A 25322-nucleotide genomic window follows, 5' to 3' on the forward strand; every position below is an offset into this window, starting at 1 on the left:
CCTGTAATCCCAGCACTTTGGGAGGCCGAGGCAGGCAGATCAAGAGGTCAAGAGTTCAAGACCATCCTGGCCAACATAGCGAAATCCTGTCTCTACTAAAAATACAAAAATTAGCTGGTTGTGGCATTATGCGCCTGTAGTCCCAGCTACTCAGGAGTCTGAGGCAGAATTGCTTGAACGTTTGAACCCAGGAGCAAGGGGTTGCAGTGAGCTGAGATCATGCCACTGCACTCCAGCTTGGGTGACAGAGAGAGACTCTGTCTCAAAGAGAGAAAAGAAAAGAAAAGAAAAAAAAAGAAAAGAAAAGAAAGAAGGAAAGAAAAGAGAGAGAGAAGGAGAGAAGGAAGGAGAGAAGGAGAGAAAGAGGGAAAGAGGGAAGGAAGGAAGGAAGGAAGGAAGGAAGGAAGGAAGGAAGGAAGGAAGGAAGGAAGGAAGGAAGGAAGGAAGGAAGGAAGGAAACCAAACATTGTTCTCACTCACAAGTGGGAGGTAAGCTCTGAGGATGCAAAGGCATAAGAGTGATGCAATGGACTTTGGGCACTTAGGGAGAAATGGCGGGAAGGGGATAAGGGAAAAAAGGCTACAAATTGGGTGCAGTGTATGCTGCTTGAGTGATGGGTGCACCAAAATCTCACAATTACCACTAAAGAACTTACTCATGTAACCAAACACCATCTGTTCCCCAAAAACCTATGGAAATAAAAAAAAAATTAAATAAAAAATGAAATTAAAAAAAAGAAAAAGACAGGCAAACCAATTATTTTTAATGGATAAAAGACATGGACAGCCATTTCTCCAAAGAATATAACCAATGGCCAACAAACATATGAAAACAAGCTTAACATTATTAGTCATTAGAAAAAATATAAAAATAGGCCGGGCACAGTGGCTCGCGCCTATAATCCCAGCACTCTGGGAGGCCAAGATGGGTGGATTGCCTCAGTTCAGGACTTCGAGACTAGCCTGGTCAACGTGGTGACACCCTGTCTCTACTAAAAATACAAAAAATTAGCAGGGTGTGTTGGCACACAACTGTAGTCCCAGCCACTCGGAAGGCTGAGGCACAAGAATCACATGAACCTGGGATGTGGAGGTTGTAGTGAGCTGAGATGGCACCACTGCACTCCAGCCTGGGCAACAGAGTGAGACTCTGTCTCCAAAAAAAAAAAAAAAACAAATACACACATACACACACACACACACATATATATGTATCTCACTATACACTGACCACTATGGCTGATGCTATCAAGTGTAAGGACATAAAGCAATCTTGACGTATCAGATTATGCTAGAGATGTAAATCAGTACAACCACTTGGAAGGCTGGAAGCCTCCACTAAATCTAAATGTATATATGCCCAATGTATGAATACCCAATTACTCAGAAATTTCACAATAGGTATATTCCCAAAGGGAGAAATATATATATGTGTGTGTGTACACTAGGGCTTTCCTCATATAGCACAGAGCAACTGATTTAGGAAAAATGTATCCCTACAGCTTGACCTATTTATTTGCTGACAAACTTATATTGCAAGTGAGATGGAAGCCAGAGTAGTCTTAGGGTGGTGCAGCATGCAGAAGCTATTATTCAGATGCCTTTCTCCGAATAGAATAGGATGCAAAGCATTGAAGAAAGTTGTTTGATTGTGGTACATCCTGAGTAACTGAACTCTAAAGAATATCCTTATGGTCTTCATCTAAAGAGAGTTCCCTGGCCTATTCTGATTTGCACCAGAAAGTTTTATATTGCAATAAAATTGACCTCACTGAATGGAAACATTACCAACTAGAGAAGGCGGAGGGCTTATTCAAGTGGCTTCTAAAACTTGAACAGGATCATATCAGACTTACAGGAGAGGAAGGCCAACACATGGGCCATATGGTGAGTGTTATTTAGCTTGATTCATTCTCTTCCAGGTAATTTTCTCATCTTAAATTATATACAACTGACACCACTCACTCTGACAATGCATTTCCCCAACAAGCCACCGTAAATCTTCTCCACATCTGGCCACTGGGTTTCCAATAAGAGAGTATCCTTCATTGCAAGTGTACACTACATTTTTCCCCACAGGAAACGTTGTACCTTCATCCTAAACAAAAGTAAAAGACGGAAAAAGAAAGAGTTTGTCTATTTTGCATTAACAAAAGTTTTCTTTACGTACATTTGGTCTATAAATCATAATCATCAGGCAAGCTGCATTTAAATAACTGATTCAGAAAAGTGTCTATAAAAACATTTTCCTCTATATAGTCAATAACACTAGCACCACCATTAATTGAAATAAAACTATTAATACCACTGTCTATAATGTATTGATTGCTCCCATAATACCAAGGACTATATTAAGCATTCTACTAAAATTACATTCTATTAAAATTATTTGGACACTGTCCAATTAATTTCTTTTACTTTTAGGAAAAATCAGTTCTTTATCAGATTTGGAGAACATCTTTGTCAGTCAGCTCTTCATATTAAGGTATTACTAGGCCGGGCATGGTGGCTCATGCCTGTAATTCTAGCACTCCAGGAGGCCCAGGCAGGTGGATCACCTGAGGTCAGGAGTTTGAGACCAGCCCAGCCAACATGGCAAAACCCTTTCTCTAACAAAAATACAAAAATTAGCAGGGCATGGTGGTGCATGCCTGTAGTCCCAGCTACTCAGGAGGCTGAGACATGAGAATCACTTGAACCTGGGGGACAGAGGTTGCAGTGAGGCGAGATAGTGCCACTGCATGCCAACCTGGGTGACAAAGCAAGACTCTGTCACTCTCTGGAAAAAAAAAAAAAAGGTATTATGAGCTGTTCATTGACAATACTGCCTACAAAATGCCAGCATGAACACCCAGAAATTTTCCAGTCCTATCAGTATGTTCATGAAAGTTTAAGTTTCTCACTGATAACTTTTAGGGGAAGCATAATGTTGATCTTCTCCCATCCTAACCTCCTACTCCGCACCATATATATGGAATGCTGCTGGGGCTGGGTCAGATTCAAGAACATTTCACTAGCCTATAATGCCAGGAAGTGAGCTTTCATGTTGAAGCAAGGAGGAATTTGAAGTCTGAGCCTGGGGGTGGAATGAAGGGTAATCACACTCACTCGGGGTCTCTCTTTCCTTACGCTTCTCATTTTCTTCCACCCAAGGGGATGGTGAAAAAACTCAAGCCTGGGAGAGGGCTTAGAGCTCAGACCTTGACCAGCTCTGCTTTAGGGATTAAACAAGATTTCCTGGTATCTCCTTCCCATTGTCAGTATGCACTTCCTGGCCCAGTCTGGCTCAATCATGGAAGTTAGTAGGAAACAGAATGGGCCAGGTCGATGCTGAGGTTTGAGGGAAATGGGGAGGAGCACATCTTCTCTTTTGACTCATGATCCTATTCCTTCCTCTACCTTGCAAAAACAAAACAAAACAAAAACTTTTATATGAGGAAGTCTGATTCAACAGTGCACAAACATGGCTGTAGATCATAATCACTTGTAGAAATTAAAAAATAGACTCTCAGGCTGTACTCCCAACCTATCAAATCAGAAAATGTGGAGGACAAGGGAGAAACAGTCATCTCTAGTTTTAAGTTCCCTAAGAAATTCGGATGCAGCCAGTCCATAGAGCAATATTTGGGACTCTTGGCTCCTAAAACAACACCGCATGCACTGCAGTTGGGGACAGCAGCCTCATGGCTTGCTAAGGTGCATGAGTTTGCTTGGCCTATTCTCTGAGCATATGTTCCATTCAGGAGCTCCATGAATTATGGTGACTGTGGTAGGACAGAATGCGTGGTAGAGATGCTAGGTTCATTCTCTCTCTCTCTCTCTCTCTCTCTCTCTCTCTCTCTCTCTCTCTCCACAAACACATACACCACGAACACACAACTTTCATCTCCCAATAGAGCCTACATTTGGGGAAACCTCAGTAAATTTTCAGTGAATGCATGGTAAAGGGCCTGAGATTTGAAACGCAAAAGCCCTTGTGAGCAAAGCAGTGCTGGTAACAGAGAGAGTCCTCAAGAACAATATCCTGTGTGAGCCATGAAGAGGCACCACTGGGGCTTCAGGCCAAAGCCTCATCATAAAGACTGAGAGTAGCATTAACTAAAATGTCCCAAAAGCCAAGAACAACAAAAGTCCCTAGAATGACAAATGGCAGATGACTACTCTTCTTTCCTGAAGAGGAAACTTCAATTGCTCAAAGTAGAATGATGCATATCTCACTAGACACTAGCTAACTCTCTTATTGACTCCTGGAATAAACCTAATACTTCATCCCAGGGCCTACAGTTATGAGCGGGGGAAAAGCCTTCTCTCAGTGGCAAAAATAAGAGAAGTCCTGTAAGTTAAAGAGTAAGCTTGCAGATTCGCAGTTTGGTGTTTCCAGTGGCAATGTTTAGCAGCCCTCTGGCATGATGACATTTTTGATTCACTGAGTGGCAGTATTGATTTCCCACACCACAGAAGATGCACTGCCTTCTGCAGAGTTCAGATCACCTTGGGCCAAAGAAAAAAAGTCACACACTAAAACCCTCACCACTAAAACTAATATGCACATATAAAATATTTTTTGCACGGCTTCACCATGAAAGAAGAGAATAGGTTATGGGCTCAGTAGAGAGATAGAAGTTGGAGCATTATAAAGGAAAAAAATATCTTTCATAACCAACTTGAACAAATCCATCTTTCAAGGCAGGAGGTGATGGACAGAATTTTGTCGGAACCAAAGACAAAGGAAAGCAATGTGGTTCAAGCAACCTGGAAGGAAAAAAAAAAAGGAATTAATGTGATTGATTTGCACAGTATAATAATTATTTTGCATTACATTGGATTTCTCCTTTGTATCTGAAGGAACTCTATTCATTTAAGTACATTGGTGTAATATTTTTGTCATTCTTAGAACCAAATATCTGCTTACATCCTGTGGTAGAAAACTCAAAACAAACTCAAGCTAACAAAAGACAGTGATTTCAATAGCTGCTGGGTCAGTAGTATGAAAAACAAACAGAAAAATGAAAAGAAAAAGAAAGTCTCTTGGCCAACATAGTACTTTCTGCTTCCTAGAGGTCACCTGCTTCAAAACCTACCTTTCCTCTTGCTGTTTGGGTCTGAAATTCATTTAATACAGAATAAATTCTGTATTGAAAATAAGGTATTGGGCGATGAGCGACAATTCCCGTCTGTAATCCCAGCACTTTGGGAGGTCAGGACAGGCAGATAGCCTGAGGTCAGGAGTTCCGAGACCAGCCTGGCCAACAAGGTAAAACCCCATCTCTACTAAAACTACAAAAATTAGCCAGGTACAGTGATGCACATCTGTAATCCCAGCTACTTAGGAGGCTGAGGCAGGAGAATCTCCAGAGCTTGGGAGGCGGAGATTGCAGTGAGCTGAGATCCCACCACCGTACTCCAGCCTGGGTGACAGAGCGAGACTCCATCTCAAAAAAAAAAAAAAAAAAAGGAAGGTAATTAATTAGAGTTAGTGACCCCAAAAGAGAGGTAACACAAAATTATAAGTACCTTTTACTAAGCATTTACTATATGTCAGGCACCATGGCAGTTGCTCTGCACATGTGTATTATCTCAATTCATACAGCAACACCATGAGATACATGGAAAAAACAATGGCGCAGAAAGTTTGAATAACTTGTCCAAGATTATGAACTAATAAATACCAAAACTGGATTTACATCTAGTCAATTAGGGTCCTACAATTGTGCACCTTCTACCTCTCACAAGGCAATAAAGAAATAGGAAGTCTTAGTGTCTACATTTCTTTCTGAACGTGGATAACTGAAAGCACATTATTTGGTGAAGGCAAGTTTTAGTAAGGCTTGGAGTAAATCTTAAACGTAAAAGTAAGATGGGAGAAGAGAAGTCCTAATATCATCCCACAAATGCCAATCCTGACACTTTACCATCACTATGACTATCTCTTGAGGGAGCCTGTAATAAAGATACTGATAACGATGACATCTGTCATTAAACAATGGTTTTCTTTTTTTTTTTTTTTAACATTTTTAATAGTTTATTTTTATACTGTCCTTATCAGCTTCTGCATGGAAAACAGCAATAAAAAAACTGCAAGATCAAAAAATAACTAATAGATCAAATTATACTTCAAGAAATTATATAAACTTCTTTAAAAGGTAAATGTATGATGCCTCTAAAGTCAAAATAACATTAATATTATCTCCACTCCAGAGACGCAAAATCTGAGAGAAAGTAGTACAAATAGACTGGGAGTGTGGCCTCCTTCTCAGCTGAGTTCCTTATAATCTTGCCACACTTTGAGGAAACTGTGGCAAGTTTAATTTTCCTATTCGTACTGAGAAGGAAGATACTTCCCCTCCCCTGAGAACCAAGAGTGAAAAATCTCTTCAATGCCTTTCTTAGGATGTGCCTCTCCCCTTAGCTTTATGTTGAAAAGCAGGAAAAATGCATCGTCTCAGAGATCTCCTCCCAGACCCTCATCCTCCCAGAAACATGAGCACAGCAGCCAGCATCCTCTTCCCACCATAATTCACGTGCTTGTCAGCTTCCTCAGTCAAGATATACTGATGAATGCTGGATTACAAGGCACCGAAGATTTAGGAATAAGGCTTCCCACCTCCCTGTGTTTCTACCAGATACCCAAACACCTCATCTCTTTCTTCAATTCACATGACCTTCGAATTATCTTACTAGAACATATTGCCAACTCCAGTCTGCAAAAATTACTAAGGAGGATGTAGGGCGTGGCATAAAGAATTCTGACCCAGGGCTATGATTCATCAACTGAGCATTTCTGAGATGGCTTTTGCAGGGTCCTGACAAATGGGAAGTTAGTGCCAGGCTACTGGGTTCACCCACCGAGATATTCTCCATCTCAAGCAACTGGCTCTATGCTTAATCCAAAAATTAAATGAGTAAGAATGGTATATCTGAAAAGTAATGCAAACTTTGGGTGCTAATCTCATTTAATTCTGACAATAACAATAAACAGATAATCTTAGTATCAGTTTATCTGCTATTATCATGCTAATTTTAGAGATGTGACCGGTAACTTGCCCAACGTCACACAGCAAGTAGGTGGCCAAAACAAACGATTGAATGATCGTATCCACTCAGCTGGACTACTTCCCAATTACCCAGCCTTTTGTAACACTTGTTTCAGGAAAACCTGAAGCACACAGAGCAAGCTCCTTCAACTCACCCTAGTGCTGAGGGACAAAGCAGTCCCTGGTAAAAAATAGCCATTTAACTTTTTTATCTATCTCTTGACAGCAGCAATCATGTGTTCCACGCTAACTGAAGAGGGCACTGTGTTCTATGCAACTGCCAGGGGGTCGGGTCTCCATTACCTCAAGTGTTCCAGCTCCTCGTCTTCACATTGTGTGCTTTCTGTTGTTTCTCCAATGCAGGTTCTCCCACCCCCACTGGGAGGTGGGTTATTGCATTCTCGGCTCCTTGTTTTCTTCCCTTGAACACAGGGGCTCCAAGAGGACCAGCAACTCCAACCTCCATCAACCCCTCCTACAAGATGAGAAAGAGGTTGATCAATAAGTTCTTAAAGAGGACTTGGGAACTTAGTGCTATGCTTCCTGCTAACAAGTTAACTGGAGGAAGAGATCATTCTGGATATTGATTACCTTCACCTTCATTGAGGTTTTCTACAATGTTCAGAATGGCTCTACACACAGACTAGGAATGTCCATATTAAGGTTGCCTTAGTGAACCTCTTGCAATAATATCCTTTATTTGTTGATTATTTTACAACTGTTTCAAAGCACTTTTATGTACATTGTATCATTTATTTACTTCTCACAACAGTGAATGGAGATGGGCTGGAAATCTGTTACCATTCTATTTAATTAGATAGCAGAAGGGGGTGCTTCCATTTTAACAGATAAGGGGAAATCCAAGCCACAAAGGAATGAATCACAGTGGTACAATTTTAATTTACCAGAACAGGCCACTTGGAGAGACATTTGGGGATAAAGATGCCTTTGTAATGCTTGTCTATAAGCCTCTTTAGTCTAGTCTTATATTTATTCATTTATCATTCATTTAGGGACTTCTATGAATGAAGCCTTTTGTCAAGCTCTGGGAATAAAGAAAGGAATCAAACAACCCTGACCTTAAGTAATGAGCGTTCTAGAAGAGACAGACATGTAAATAACCATAGAAACAAAAGTATATAGATTGTAGTCATACTTTGACTACTCATAAAGTCAATTTTGCATAGCCCTGTACCAAGTGCTTGAAGCACCATGTACACTGTAGAGCACAAAGTAGATGTTCAACAAATATTTGTGAGTGATTGATAGTACATCATACAGGTAAGAAATAGAAATGTTTCAAAGAGCATGCCATCAGAAAGGTTAGGCAATGCAAATATACAAGTTCACAGACCTTTGTTACAGCAAAATTTTATTGAGATAATTACAGAGGATGAAGGTGTTTTAATCATAACTCTTCTAATAGAGAATGGGAAGTGGAGGGCACAGTGGGGCTGTTAGTTCAGATGGATAAATAGAGATAACAGCGAAGAGCCTTAATCACAGTAGCTATAATCTGGAAGTAGGAAAGGGAAGGAGGATTCTAAATTCATTTGAGACTTCATCTCTTCAAAGATGAAGCATCTCAAGGAGCAGAGAAACAGGGTAATTCCCTTTCAGTGTGTACAGGGTGACTAGAGAAAATTCACCCCACTGACCTGCTTGATTCCCTACGAGGACTCCTTGCTCACACGCCGCCCCAAATGTGTATGGTTTGCAATGGCACAGACAATGGGTCCCCGCAACAGTGGCCAAACCACCATTTTGACAAGGCCGGCAATGACAGGGGTCAAATTCATCCAGATACTCTTCAAGAGCCCGTTTCAGGTATAGTTTTTTCACAGAGGCACAAGGTACTTCCTTTACCAGCTCATATAAAGGTGTCAGCTATAGAAATAAAGACATCATAGTCAGTAATCAGGGATTTAGGCAAGAATATTTTGCTTTTCATGTTTAGGCACGACTCTCATTAAAACAAAATCAAAAGCCACTGGTAAGTTTGTTACAATTGTTTTTTATTCAAATACAAAAGAAAACAGTGCACTCTCTTTGCAACAAAATCAAGACAAACTTAAGGAAAATTAGGGTCAGATGGGGGAAGAATTTTTTATGTATCTTTTGTGCATGCATAAGATTAAAAAAAAAAAACGAAAACAAAAACAAAAAAAACCAGGCCAGACGCTATGACTCACACCTGTAATCCCTGCACTTTGGGAGGCTGAGGCAGGGGGGATCACCTGAGGTCGGGAGTTCGAGATCAGCCTGACCAACATGGAGAAACCCTATCTCTACTAAAAATACAAAATTAGCCAGGTGTGGTGGCTCATGCCTGTAATCCCAGCTACTCAGGAGGCTGAGGCAGGAGAATCACTTGAACCTGGGAGGCAGAGTTTGCGGTGAGCCAGGATTGTGCCATTGCACTCCAGCCTGAGCAACAGGAGTGAAACTCCGTCTCAAATAAAATAAAATAAAATAAAAAAGGTCATTCATTTTCTAGTTAATGGAAGATTATTTTGAAGATAATAATACATTACCACCCCTACTGAAGACAGAAGAAAAGGAAATGTACTTAAATTACAGCAAAGAAGCAAGTGAAATTAAATTTAGAATTAAATTTCCTGACTGAGAGATTTAACATATCTCTTAGTGGAAATCATGGATTCTTTCCTCAAGGAGAAATTTAAAACAGGTAAACATTATTACTCTGCGTTGGCTATTTCAGAAGAAAAGCAACTGTGAAATCACAGATGTACTAACTCAACTTTAACAGTCTGCTCTCCCAGGAACAAAAACGTCTTTGCTTTATAGCATTTACCAGTTTCTGCAGTGTAGCTACTCTCACCATAGTCAATTTCAGGCTACCACCATGATGCCTGAACTGGGAAGAGATAGGCACCATTGGTTCCTAAGAGCCCAAGCTCTTCCGAACACAATGGCTTTGCATAGTCATATACCTGTACCTGCATAGTGCCTTTTCTTTCTCTGTTCCTTTTTTGCCCTGCTAAAAAGTTAGCATAAATATGAAAATTTATAGTCCTATGTGGAAAAGTACGTAGACACTGTTAAAGAACATGTGTCTTTCTCTAATCAATAATTTAATCTAATCAAGAGTTTCTGAAGATTTGTATGGGATGCTGACAATGAATATAGGCCATTTCGAATATTAACAGATGGTCCTTTAAGATAAGACTTTCTAGGAAAAATTCATCCTCCCTCCCTCACCCGTATTTGGAAGCCAATGGGTACTGTATGGGGGTTAGGAGAGTACTTGAGGACCTATTGCAATTTTTGAGTTTATAAAATGTATCTCTGAAAATCAGGCTTTGCCTGGGACATTGACTTTCATGCAGGGAATAGATCATAGAATCGGTTCTGCTATAATGTTTGTTTTGATAAGGTGAATTTTTTCCATTGAGATTGATATACTGTGAAAATTCTGAGCATAGCACAGATTTGGGGTTTTCTTATGTACAACTATATCCACATGAAACACAGGGTGAACACAAAATGCTTCACACAGCTGAAACAAGCCACATAGGAATACACAAAACTCATGCGTACTCATGTGCATGGACACACACAGACACTCACTCACACACCCCTCAACATCTGTGTCAGTTCATTTCCTGCATTATAAACTATACCTGTTCACATCTGCTGTTACAAACGTCTGTCGGGTTTTTGACTGCTGTTCTTCTACCACTTCACGGTAACTCACAAGCCGTAACCCTTCCAGCACCCAGAAAGCTTCAGGTCTTTTTCTAAGTAATGCACCACACTTATTGTAGTATAGATACATTTTTAATAATTTAACATGTATAAAACCAGGCAACTATTTTTATTGGCACCTATCTTTTTCATATGAGTGTCACAGATGATAAATTTCAGTGCTGTGTCTCTAACCTGATTTTTTTTCTATAAGCCCTTTATTGTGCAATTTTGCATAGCTCAATGATTTTTGGAAACACGTATGTTGCAATATAAAAGAATTGATGATAACAATAAAACATCTTAAAATTCTGCCAGCCAACTTGTTACTATCCTAATTTGTATGACTTCAGGAGCCCACAAGCCATGGCCACACAAAGAAAGGTGATAGGAACATAACAGAAGGCAAACTTACATGCCTTCCCCTTGCAAGAATCTATAACTCCTCTGAATTCGGGACCAAGGAAAACATAATCAAACTTAGATTGAAAGTTAAAAATGCAAATTTTGTCATTAATTTCTCTTGGAAGTTTCAAGACATTTAACATTTGCTACTAAAATTGAATAACACACCTTCTGTTTCTTATTATTATGTGTTCATTCATTTTACTCTACAAAATATAATTGGGATACAGAAAATGCTAATTACAGCCATGTCTGTTTAACCATCTTGATTTAACCACCTTCATTTTCCTCATGCAAATAAACATGACTGCTTCCTATTGCTTTAAACAAAGCATGATATACCTTTTGTTTTATGACTTCAGGAAGATCGGTCACAGATTCTGCCCAGGCAGAATATCGCCTTTTGTTTCCAGCAGGATTGTCTAGCTCTAGGTAACTAAGGCCAGATATGAAGCCTGCACCTCCCCCTCTGATGAACGGGTCTCCTCGCATCACATTGTTTTGGGTTCCTATACAGAAGAAAGCAAATGAAAAGTGAAAAGTCTATCAAGTACTAAAAAAAAAAAAAATCTATCAAACTGTATGACATCCTGGAAAAAGCCAAACTATGGAAACAGTCAAAAGACAAATTGTGGCCAGGAAGAAGGGAGGGATGAATAGGCAGAGCACAAAGGATATTTAGGGCAGTGACACTGTTCTGTATAATACTACAATGGAGGGCACATGTCATTATACATTTGTCAAAAGTCATTAAATGCTCAACACCAAGAATGAACCCTAATGTAAATTATGGACTTTGGATGACAATGTGTCAATGTAGGTTCATCCACTGTAACAAATGTTCCACTCTGATGGGAGATGTTGACAGTGGGGAAGGCTTTGCCTGTGTGGGAGCAGAGGACATACAGGAACTCTCTGTACTTTGCACTCAATTGTGCTATGAACCTAAAACTGCTCTAAAAACTAAGGTATATTTATTTTATTTTTGGTGGTTTTCTTTTTATTTTTTTATATATATATATTTTTTTGAGACAGAGTCTCACTCTGTAGCCCAGGCTGGAGTGCAGTGGCATGCTCATTGCAACCTCTGCCCCCCGGGTTCAAGCAATTCTCCTGCCTCAGCCTCCTAAGTAGCTAGGATTATAGGTGTAAGCCACTACACCTGGCTAATTTTTGTATTTTTAGTAGAGATGGGGTTTCACCAGGTTGGCCAGGCTGGTCTCAAACTCCTGGCCTCAAGTCATCTGACTGCCTCAGCCTCCCAAAGTGTTGGGATTACAGGCGTGAGCCACTGTGCCCAGCCAAAACTAAGGTATATTTTTTTAAAAAGAAAAACAGCTCTTGCCTGAGAGTAGATGATATTAGGGAATTATTGTTCGTACTCTTTATATTTTTAGTGTGAGCATCTCATTATGCAAGAGAATGTTCTTCTTAGATGATACATGCATATATTTAGTGATGAAGTGTTATGATATCTGAAACTTACTTCCCAATAGTTCAGCAAATATTATAAACACTTTAAATACATAATATATATTTCAAATAATCAGTCAATATTATAAATAATATATGTACATGTATGTAGTAAAATTACAAAATGCTAATTGTATATGGGAAATCGGTATATGGGTATTTATTACAACATTCTTGTCTATATGTTTTAAAATTTTCATAATAAAATATCAGAAGGAAAACAGTTTATTGCATCTGGTATACTAACAATGAGTAAAATAAGCTGTTAATTAACAGGAATCTATTACTTAACACATGAAAAGTGTTCTGAAAATTGTGAAATGCTAATGGAAGCTTTTTTCCCACTTATGTGCCTCATAAATTTAGAAATACTTTATCTCCATTTGTAATGGTCATGACAAGAAATTTCCAATCTGGTAGATCAGATTTTGAGTGGTTTTCATTTCCTTGTAATTGTCCAAATTTTGCAATTTCATAAAATGATCATATTGTACTCATAGTCAGAAATCATTAAAGCCTGACAGTTTTTTTTTTTTGCTTTTTTATTTTTTATTTATACATAATAATGGTACATATTTATGGGGCACATGTGATATTTTGATACATGCATAGAATGTGTAATGATCAAATCAGGATATTTAGGATATCCATCACCTTATCATTTGTTTGTGTTGAGAGCATTTCAAATCTTGTCTTCTAGCTATTTTAAAATTCACAGTAAATTATCGTTAACTATAGCCACCTGACTGTGCTGTCAAACACTAGAATTTATTTCCTTTTTTTTTTTTTTTTTTGAGACAGAGTCTTGCTCTGTCACCAGGCTGGAGTGCAGTGGCACTATCTCAGATCACTGCAACCTCCGCCTCTCAGGTTCAAGCAATCCTCCTGCCTCAGCCTCCCGAGTAGCTGGGACTATAGGCATGAGCTACCACACCCAGCTAATTTTTTGTATTTATAGTAGAGACGGGGTTTCACCTTGTTGGCCAGGATGGTCTCGATCTCTTGACCTCATGATCCACCCGCCTCAGCCTGCCAAAGTGCTGGGATTGCAGGTGGCACCTGGCCAAATTTATTCCTTGTACCTAACTACAGGTTTATACCCATTAAGCAACCTCTCTTCATTGACCCCTCCTCCTCCCCAACTTCTGATAATTATCGTTCTACTCTATCTCCATAAGATCAATTTTTTTAGCTTTCACGTATGAGAACATGCAATATTTGACTTTCTGTGCCCGTAAATCTTCATAGTTTTAACAAATTACCTGATGCTTCCTCATCTTCATTCTTAGCTGTGTTTTAAATATATACATAGTTACCCTTTTTAATGCAGTGAATCACAAAGTCCCATCCCTGTATTACTGAATCACAATCATCTGAGGGAACTGCGGATTTCTTAGCCCACACCAAGACCTACAGGAGAATATCTGAGAGAATGAACAACCTTGGGAATCAGCACTTTAAGAGAATCCCCCAGGTAATCGTCATGCATACTAAAGTTTGAGAATCACTGCCTTAGCCAGCACACCTATTTAAGAATTACAGATTCTACCATTACGTTGTTTTTTTTTAAGGCTTTAGCCTCCCTTTCCATACCCCAGTGAGATCTCTGTTCCAGCTAACTATTTTCCCCTAGAAAAGGCAGCCCCGTGCAACAGTCAAGACCCCAGACTGTTAAGCCAGATTTTATGCATTTGCATTTCATATCTATTTCTTATGAACTATAATCTTGGACAACATTTCTGGGCCTCAGTGTCCCTGTCTGTAAAATGTTAATATGAATAATACTTAACACATAGGTAGGAGGAGTACACTGGTTAATTTTTGTAAATCGCTTAAAATTGTGCTGGCACATAGTAGGTGCCCTGTGTTTGTTAAATGTGAAATAAAATAAAATTGGTAAGCGGCTTCCAACTGCCAGCCCAGCTGAGGACTGATGTCAACATCTCAAAGCTCTCACTTCCATTTCCATGTTCAGATCCTTCTTTTTCCACTTCATTCAAAACCTTTTCCTCTTCTGACATGTCAACTCCATGAAGACAAGCACTTTCTCTGGCATATTCACGGCTATATCTTGAGTGTCTAAAACAATTCCTGACACATACCACAGACTCCATAAATAGTTGATGAATGAAGTAAGTGAATGAGTACATAAACCTGGTTTTACTACTCATCTTCCTCCTTCTTGCACTCATCTACCAATATCCCAAGAATCCCTGCTTCTTCACCGAGAACTATGACACATGGATCAGTGTCCACCTTTGCCATTACCCCAAGAGGATTTAAGCTCTGATACTGTTCAATCTATGGCCTCACACAATGAAATGCAGTCTCACCTCCGTCCCTACTATACTTCGGAATCTCTTCCTTTAAAAGTAACTTTCTTTTCAACCTTTATTCTACATTCATGGGGTACATGTTCAGGTTTGTTACCTGGGTGGATTATGTGATACTGAGCTTTGGAGTACGATTGATCCCAACACCCAGGTAGTGAGCGTAAGTACCCAACAGTTAGTTTTTCAACCCTTGATTCCTCCCTCCCTCTCTTGTCTAGCAGTCCCCAGTGACAATTGTTGCCATTTTTATGTCCATAAGCATCCAATGTTTAACTCCCACTTAAAAGTAAGAACATGCAGTATTCGGTTTCCTGTTTCTGCTTCTGCACAGCAAAAGAAACTATCAATGTATAACAGACAACCTACAAAATTGGAAAAAATATTTGCAAACTATGCTTCTGATAAAAGTCTAATATTCAGAATCTATAAGGGACTTAAACAACTTAACAAGTAAAAAATAAATAACCCCATTAAAAATGGACAAAAGACATGAACAGACACTTCTCAAAAGCAGCAACTAAGTGTTAATCACCAAATCCAGTGAACATTTTTTGGTCCTTATCTTCACTCTGTTGACCTCACTCCTCCTTTACTTTCCATCTCTTGTTTTTCAATCCTGCCAAATGTTTCTTTCTCCACTGTTCTTTATTCTCTACAACTTTACTTAGGTAATCTTTTATCTCATCACTCCATGTATTAAATATTTTAATGGAACCCGATAGCCATCAGAATGAAATCTAAACTCCTTAACATGGTACCTTCACAGTATAGATCAGTTTACCCTTTCAGTCCCTCTTCAATCACCCAAAGACTAGCATACCACCTTTCCTCCGTCTCCACTGCCAACCAGCATACAGCAAAAACCTGACCTCCACGGAGTAGCCATGTCAGCAAGTGAAACTGAACCGTCTCTTGATAATGTCACTTGTCTAGGCTTGTTTGCCAATCATCATAAGGGAGAAAAGGGCTGCACACTGATAACATATTTATAATACAGAGGAGATAACCTGGTGAACTTCTTAACCTGTGTGATGTCTCACTACCATGACATATGAAAGAGAAAGCAGAGGCAAAAATTGCCAAATAGATTTTTTTAAAACACAAAGTAGAACACCTGATAAAGCCTCAAAAGCCGAATTAACAATAGAAACCGGAGTAGAGGTTAAGCTTGTAATTATTCATAATAGTGAAGACATGGAATCAATCTAAATGCCCATCAATGATAGACTGGATATAGAAAATGTGGTGCATATACATCATAGAATACTACGGAGCCATAAAAAAAGAATAAGATCATGTCCTTTGCAGGGACATGGATGGAGCTGGAAGCCATTATTCTTAGTGAACTAAAGCAAGAAAAGAAAACTAAACATTGCATGTTTTCACATATATGCAGGAGCTAAATGATGAGAATACATGGAAATAGACAGGTGAACAACACACACTGGGGCCTTTTGGATAGTGCAGAGTGGGAGGAGGGAGAAGATCAGGAAAAAAAAAGTGAGTACTAGGCTTAATACCTGAGTAACAAAATAATCTGTACAACAAAGCCCCATGACACAAGTTTACCAACATAACTTCACATGTACCCCTGAACTTAAAAGTTTTAAAAAAAAGAAGTTAAGCTTGCAATGCAAATTGCTCTTTTTTCATTTACCTGAAGAAGCTTTTAAAGCCTTTTCCAGTTCCTTGCATCCATGACTTGAAAACTTAATGATAAAGCTCCAACCTGAGGATTTACATTTCTTTTCTTCTACTGAACCAAAATCTAGGGGAAAAAATGTAAAAGAGACATGTTTAATTTCTGCATTCCTTGAAGATCTTCAGATATGAGAGTAGGGATAAGTAGCCCTGCTACTATGGCCATCTAATCAAGAGTCTCATGATATGAACATTTTCAAGCGCTCTAGAAGAGTCAAAGATCAGAAAAAAATGGTATTCAACTTTTGTTATTTTCCTTCTATAAGCTTCAGAGGGGAGGCAGGAGGGATTTCTACATAAAAAGATGCAGGGAGTAGAAATTGAAGACCCCAAAGAGTGACATCTTTCACCCATTTACAGTCAGCTTCTTAGGCATAAAATAAATCGATAAAAGTAGCAGCATGACAGCTTCTTCCAGCAAATCTACTTAAAGCTCCCAAAGTTGGCTTCTGTTTCCACAGGAATTAACTCCTAAAACTCAAGTTCAGTCTCTCCATCTTTAACATCTGTGACTTCCAACAACTCCTTTCCATTACTTATAACCTTAGAATGTGATCATTTCTACTCATTATCAAGTAGAGTTTTGCCAAAGCATTTTTTAAAACCAGGATAGAAAATAATAAAATGTGCAAATGTATTTTCTCATTTTACTAACTATATTACAATAACCTTAATGTTTCTTAAAGAACAACTATTTGGGGCACCACTGTATCCCAGAAGTTATGGTTATATTTAAATAAAAATTTTAGGAAAAACATAAACTGCTCAAGAGTAAAATTTTTACTGAAAAATAAAATTTTAGCAGCTTGGAATGTTTTTTTTTTTTTAAATCCCCTCCATTTCTTTTAAGTGCAATAAAAAGAAGTAAAACTGAATTTAGATTGAGCTACTTGCTGGATTGATTCTCCAAGAAATAGTGTCCTTCCTCTTTGCTACAAAAACCTGTACTTGTGCACTTATTTCCAACCTATAAGATTTGAAAAGATCAAATTCTAGTGAAATTGTATGTGGTAGAGACCTACAAAAAAACAGCTCAATAGAAACGAAAAAATATTATAGTTTACCCATTTAAAAAGCTATTAAGACTTCTTCTGAATCTTATGTAAGAGATCTTATTCTTCTCCAAGGTTGTAACAGAATCTTTTCTGAAGAGAAAGACCTTGAAGAAGGGATTTGGAATAGAGACGGAAATGTGAGCATCGGCTAAAAGACAAAGTTAGGGAAAAAAAGGTTTGACTTGGAGGAGTGGATGTTAAGCCACCACCATCCCTTCCCACATCTAGACAGAGAGTGAGGAACCTTCTCTCAATATGAAATCAACAAAGCATTAATTCACGGGCATGTCCTGATTCTAACCAAAATCAGGCAATTTTAGCAATGACATAGCATAAGGAATAAGCTAAACTGACTTTGAGGCCAGTTAGACCCAGCCTTAAATACCCTCCTTGCAATCTTCGTGACCTTGGATAAATCTCATAATAGCATTGAGTCTCTATTTCTCAATCTGTGGGACAGAGATTATAATGCCCATCTCATTGGGTAGTAGTAAGGATTATTACTAACATATGTAACTCACTTGTCATGAGGAAGGTAACCCATCAATTTAAGCTATTGTTACAAGTATTAAGTAGTAAACAAACTTATGATACTCAAAGCAGATTTTTTTAAAAGAATGTGAGTGGTAAAAAACAAAGGTAAATGAAATACTTATTTAAACTTTTTGATTTCTGAAACATTACTAAATTCCTCATTTAATTTTTCTTGAGAAATACTGTTTAGTCTGAGAAAGTGGAAAATTTAAAAAGCATTCTAAAAACTCAGCCAGTACCCTCTAGAAATAGCCAATAATGATAACAATTTAGCTCCAAGGTACTATACAAAAGAGTATACAGGCTTTTCTTAAACCATATAAGATTTTAAGTAGAGAATAATACTTTCTTGCAATTTTGGATTCCTTTGCAATTTAAATCTTTATTTGTCAAATTTTAAAGCTCAAAAGTTACATTAACTACATGTTATTTCCTCATTAAAATCCCAGAAATGCTTTTAGACAACAAATTTTTTAATACTATACCATTTTGTTTTAATTTTTCTGAGTCCACATAAAATAGAACTCTGTATTCTCCTCCTAATGACCCAGATTGCAGAAAATGTGTCCCATACTGGTCGATTAATCTTCGGTAGGCACTGTAGTCATACAGAGAGGGGAGGTGGGAAAGCTCCTTCCAGAATGGCTCAGCAAGTTGTAAAAATTCTGGATTGTTATTAATGAACTGAGCCACTTCAACCGTGTTCTCAACAACCAACAATTGATAACTCTATGGAAAGAAGAAAGAGTACAAGGAGTTTTAGGTGGAAGATAAAAAGGCAATGGAAATAGTTCTCTGTTCTATATCTTCATCAACTTTCACCTCCAATCAACCCAGACTACATGAATTTTTTATTTTTGATGCATGATGAGCACTCCTATGGACCCACTTACTGGATGCAATCAGGAATACTTGGAGTCTCAAATACTAATAATATCTGAGTAATGGCCAGGCAAGGTGGCTCACTCCTATAATCTCAGCACTTTGTTGGGCTGAGGCGGGCAGAGCACTTGAGACCAGCCTGGTCAACGTGATGAAACCCTGTCTCTACTAATAATACAAAAACTATCATGCCATGGTGGTGTATGCTTGTAATCCCAGCTACTCAAGTGGCTAAGGTAGAAAAATCGCTTGAACCCAGGAGGCAGTGATTGCAGTGAGCCATGATCACACCACTGCACTCCAGCCTGGGTAACAGAGTGAGACTCCATATCAAAAAAAAAAAAAAGAAAGAAAAAAGAAAGAAAAATCGGAGTAACACCATGTTAAGCCACCACCATCCCCTCCTACATCTGGACAGATAGTGAGGACCCTTCTCTCAATATGAAATCAACAAAGCATTAATTCAGGGTTCAGAATTAATTCAGGAGAATTCAGCTTTGTCTTGCCTCAGCCACTCGAGTAACTGGAATTACAAGTGTGCGTCACTATGCCCAGATAATTTTTGTATTTTTAGTAGAGGTAGGGTTTCATCATGTTGGCCAGGCTGGTCTTGTACTCCTGACCTCAAGTGATCTGCTTGCCTCAGCCTCCCAAAGTGCTGATATTACAGGTGAAGAAATTATATGGTAATTTCCTACATAACCTCCAAAATCCCAAGACCAAGTTGCTATGCCATCTTCAACTAGAAAAGGAGAATGAATCCATCAACTGATAAATATAAGTATATAAAATAATGTGTCCCTATGGTCCACATTTTGACAATGACTTGTAGGTATCATTTATCTCCCATGCTAGCGTATTTGCAGGTTAAGCTACTTTATAATGAGGTCTTTTAAACACTTCCTAAGCATCTTTTCATTACATCCAAGACAGATCACAGATCTACTTTTGCCAAATCCCCACTGTGTGAACAATGTAATGTGGAGACAGTAAATGGTTTTACAACTCATAGTTCCATAGTCAGCTTCTTAGTCATAAAACGAATAAAACCAATATACCTTATATTTTCCTAAGTGATTTATTATTCAAGTTACTAACTTTAAGAATGAGATGAAATGTTCAGATTGTGAATAATGATCAGCCTAAAAAGTTATTCAGCCATAACTGTATATTAATTAGTACAGTCCATCTCTACTATTCAGGTTTCTCAAGAGGAAAGTTTTGGTATTTCAAAACAATGAAGTATTTAAAAATAAGTCTTTTAACTTTCTTAGATAAAAATGTTGGTATCTCAAAAGTAATAAACTATTTTTAAAGTCTTTTATCTTTAGTAAAGTGTTTTTAAACTCCTTTATCTTCATGCACCTTCTAAAAAGACTCTAGCATTTGCATTTAAGAAGCATATATAAGCATTAATTATATTTTTTAAATTGTATATGACACTTAAAATAGTATTACCAGTAATCACAAATTTAAGAAATTTAAGATCATTTAAAATAGAAGATTTCAAGGTAATAAGGGCTTTGTAAACATCTTCAAATAAAAACAAATACTTTTAATGAGAAGTTTAAAACTATAAATAAATATACATATATATATGTGTGTATTTTTTTTGAGACAGGGTCTCACTCTGTTGCCCAGGCTGAAGTGCAGTGATGTGATATTGGCTCACTGCATCCTCTCCCTCCAAGGCTCAAGTGATCCTTCCGCCTCAGCCTCCTGAGTAGCTGGGACTACAGTTGTGCACCACCATGCTCAGCTAATTTTTGTATTTTTATAGAGACAGGGTCTTGCTATGTTGCCCAGGCTGGTCCCAAATTCCTGAGCTCAAGCTCAAGCAATCTACTCACCTTGGCCTCCCAAAGTGCTGGGATTATAGGCGTGAGCCACTGAGCCTGGCCAGTACAAATAAATATATTATCAAAGAGATTTAATGAGACAATATTGTACTTTTAGAGACAGATACTACATTGTCTCTTAAAGGAAATGCTATTACTATTACTAATTTTAATATGAAAGCTGATCCTTTTGATAAATACAAGTTTATTAATGTAAGCAATACTTAAGAACAGGAAAACACGGAAAAGTTAGTTGACATTTTATACTAACCTTTCGTTTATGGATTTCATTGGTCTGTGAAGAATAACTGTGTGAAGATGATGATGAAGATCTTAAAAAGGAGCGCTTCCGACTAGATGATGTATGTTCTGTCGACGTATGTTTTACATAAGACCAAGTACTATTGTAAAATTCATAATTAAAGTCATTATTTATTTTCACCTACAAAGAAAATGAAAAATTTTGCTATGACTAAATTAAGCCTTGGAAATACCCAAGATACTTTTGTATGCTTTATCATGGGTACTTTCTTCATGCAATCTTACCAAAGAGAAAAGCTCTTCATTGGCACAAAGCAACTGTGACTCTCATTAAGACTAGACCTGTATGATTATAAGGAAAGAGTTCATTCCATGATTATTTTTTATTAAGCAGGACACATGGTACCAACAATGGCAATCCCAAGTGATTCACAAAACACGTTTAGGTACAAACAACTTCTGTGTTCCTTTAATGTCAACATTTGGCCCAGAAGTGAGCAAATTAACAAAAGTTTACACTGACAGAGAACTAGAAAGAATTTGGTTCTTGATTTTTCATCTAATAAAGGGAAACAGAGATGCAAATAGGTGATATGAAACAATTAGCTCTTTTGGACTTTGTTTTGGAATGTTGTATGTGATCTGTAATGGATTTAATTTTCCAATTCTATTTCACTTGGATAAATGCTAAAATTGCATTTTTTTCTTTGCTAGATAGAAGGGCCACCCCAAAAGAATTTTAAAGTAGACAATAGGTTAGTCACATGTAGCTAAATGAGAAGTGACAGCTTCAGTTTTTATTGAAAAGACATCATTCATTTATCCTTTATTTTACTCTAGATCAAGTGTCAAAATGAAATGCCCACATCCCTGGCAAGTAATATCAATGTTGGAAACCTCCAGTGGACAGCATGGTGATGAAAAAGTGAACACACACCCTGTCTAAACGAGACACACAACACTCAAATCCACTAGACAGTCACTAGGTGTAACTACAGGTTCTAGTATTGACAAATTGTCTGATTTTTTCCAAGGGATAAATTTGACTCTTTATGTAAAAATCTCTTGATTTGGTAAAATTATAGACAACTAATTTGCTAAAAATGTCAGTCCCTGTGGGAATAAAACAAAACAAGCAAAAAGACTCCCTCTCACTGTGTTTGTTCTATATAAATATTCAAATTGGGAACTCTCCTTCCACAAGCATTTGTGTTTTTATTATTTATACATATATATATATATACGTCTGTGTTTGAGATCAAAGCATAAGGACGGAGAAAATTGAACTGATGGAAATGATATACTTTTTTGAAAACTAAAAGGAAAGAAAATGACAATATTACACAGTCATACTAAATAATGCTTGTGAAGGCAAAATATTCATGTTGTCACATTAAATAAGAAAACAGGTATAAGTGTGAAAATGCTATTAACTACAATCATGCAAGTATATGCCCAGTCAAAAAATACAAGAAAGAAATATACCAAAATGCCAGAAAATATAATATGACTGTTATCACTACCCCCTATTGAGTATTAGATATGCATGCTAAAAAGATAAGAAGATGGATTTAAGCAAATCTTTTATTAGAGTATTATTTCCATTACATTATGAAATTGGTTTGTTTAAAAGTTAGATGCAAAAATTCAGCTTGGGCTGGGAGAATATATATATGTGTGTGTGTGTGTGTATATACGTATATACATGTATACACATACACACATATACATTATTGACTTAAAAAATTAGTTTATTATCTCTTTGGAGAAAGAGAAGTTAAATATATCCCTTTCAATGCAAAAAAAAAAAAAACCCAATTAGCCTATTTCCCCCTATCTTTATAGCCACAATTCAAATACAAATAAGCCTGTCTTTAGTTCAGCAGCTTCTCACTCCTATCTACCTACACATTGCTGCAGGAATCATCCTTCTCAAAGTGATGTGGTCTTATTAAATTTTCCTTAATTAATACCCTCCTTCTTCCAGCTTAGATCCTGAATTCTCCAAGACTGATTCTTCCTCTGAAATCCCAAATTCAACCATCCTATATTCCAACATCTCTTATTCTTTTAACTCTCATTTTATTATTGTCACATCTATTATTTAACATTATAGAAACACGTCCTTCCACTTATTCTCCCCCTTTCTCGCTCTCAGTACTTTTAAGTTTTTTCACTTCCTTCCTGTTTCAGCTTAGGCGTCTTGGCTCATGACTTCAACCATTCTCTTGCCAATGGATTTAACTTCCTTGCCTAGATGACCTGCTATCATGCTTTTCCTGGCAAAAACCCAGCCCAGGCTTGCTAAGTCAAGCATTTTAGCACTACTCCAGAAAATCGCACAACTGGCTGGGCGCGGTGGCTCATGCCTGTAATCCCAGCACTTTGGGAGGGCGAGGCGGGCAGATCACCAGGTCAGGAGACGAAGACCATCCTGGCCAACATGGTGAAACCCCATCTCTACTAAAAATACAAAAATTAGCTGGTGATGGTGGCACATGCCTGTAATCCCAGCTACTCGGGAGGCTGAGGCACGAGAATCGCTTGAACCCAGGAAGGGGAGGTTGCAGGGAGCCGAGATTGGGCCACTGCACTCCAGCCTGGTGACATAGCAAGACTCCATCTAAAAAAAAAAAATATCGCACAACTGTACAGATTGGTGCCACTACAAATCCATTCGTGTTTTTCAACTTCAGTAGAATCCTCAATACCATCCAACAATACTTTATTTCTCTAGTCAGTTCTCTCCTTCTCCCATTCTCTATTTTTATATTACCTATTTTTATATTCTGCAAAATTTTGAAAATTTTTCAAAATTCAGTTCTCCAATTCTACAGCCACTTCCTTCACTCTCAGAAGATGATCTTACCTCTTTCTTTACAAAAACTCCCATCTTCAGAGACCCCTTAAACTGCTGGCTAACAAATCTACAAACTTCTTAACTTTTCTTTCCTTCTTTTTCTCCATAGGTGTCCCTCCCCTTGTCTGGGGCTAAATTTTCTGTCTCTTCTCTGTATTGCATTCTCTCTGACCTCTTCAAAGGGTGGATTACATGGATTGATCATTCCCTCTCCAACAGCTTCCATTTTTCTTGCTCTACTTGCTCCTTTTTGTCAAAACTGATACATGTTCTAACACAACCAACTAAAATAAGAAAGGCTTTACCTGTTACTATATAGTCCTTCTTTCCTACTTTCCTACTTTCCCATCTCAATACTTTAAATGAGTTGACTATAATTAATTATCTTAAATTCTTCACCTCCCATTCACGCTTCCACCTACAATGGTCTGAATTCCAACAATGCTGCTGGCACCTTCCTTATTTCACCAGACAGTGAACACTTCTCCCAACAATATTTGGCACTGTTGACCACTCTCTCCTATCGGAAATACTCTCTTGTGTTGGCTTTCTAGTTTTCTTTTTTTCTCTGTGGCTGTTCCTTCTAAGACTCCTCTACGCATCTGTTGCTATTACTCCTCTATGCTGATTCCAAGAGCAACAGTGTTCTCTACTCTGTGCCTTCAATTACCATTCCTATACTAATAATCACCAAATGTATATTTCCAGCTCAAACACTTTCTCCTGAGCACTTGGACATACTTTAGATAACTAAACTGAATTTGTCTTCTCCCTGCAAATGGCTCTTTACCCATCTCAGAGGGTTGTATTTTCGTCTGGCCATTGGTCCAAGTCAGAAACCCAGAAACCCATTCATATCCCAGACTGCTCATTCTCCATCATACCCCGCATTCAGCAACTCACCAAGTTTTCTCAGGCCGCTATTATGTCCCTCAGGGATTATTACAATAGTTTTCTAACCAGGTTTCTTTCCCCGATTCGGCCACCTTCCAATCTATTCTCCACTGTTCATATAAGTAGCAACCCTTCTTAAACTCTCTAATGACTTTTTTAATCCAAACTCCCTAACTAACCAGAAAAAAAGTATTTTTTATTTACTTTCCTGATCACTTATAACCTCATTTCTTACAACTCTTCACACTTCACTCTGTAATCCAGCCAGTTTGAACTTCATTCAGTTATTCAAAAGTGCTCCTCGGGCCAGGGACAGTGGCTCACGCTTGTAATCCCAGCACTTT

The 25322-nt window shown here is 38.0% G+C and overlaps 1 protein-coding gene across 1 annotated transcript in view; it reads right to left on the minus strand.

Moving 5' to 3' along the window:
• Positions 1–25322, minus strand: part of LOC105487443 (complement C7) — an 80406-nt gene that overhangs the window by 22759 nt on the left and 32325 nt on the right. The window contains exons 7-14 of the mRNA XM_011750891.2: positions 21235–21405; positions 18729–18972; positions 16611–16721; positions 11490–11656; positions 8693–8921; positions 7338–7509; positions 4665–4752; positions 1966–2098 (exon numbers count right to left, since the gene is read on the minus strand). Of these exons, the coding sequence (XP_011749193.2) occupies positions 1966–2098; positions 4665–4752; positions 7338–7509; positions 8693–8921; positions 11490–11656; positions 16611–16721; positions 18729–18972; positions 21235–21405 (1315 nt within the window). The remainder of the gene's footprint in view (positions 1–1965; positions 2099–4664; positions 4753–7337; positions 7510–8692; positions 8922–11489; positions 11657–16610; positions 16722–18728; positions 18973–21234; positions 21406–25322) is intronic.

This window comes from Macaca nemestrina, chromosome 6 (assembly GCF_043159975.1).
Source record: "Macaca nemestrina isolate mMacNem1 chromosome 6, mMacNem.hap1, whole genome shotgun sequence".
Lineage (NCBI taxonomy): Eukaryota > Metazoa > Chordata > Mammalia > Primates > Cercopithecidae > Macaca > Macaca nemestrina.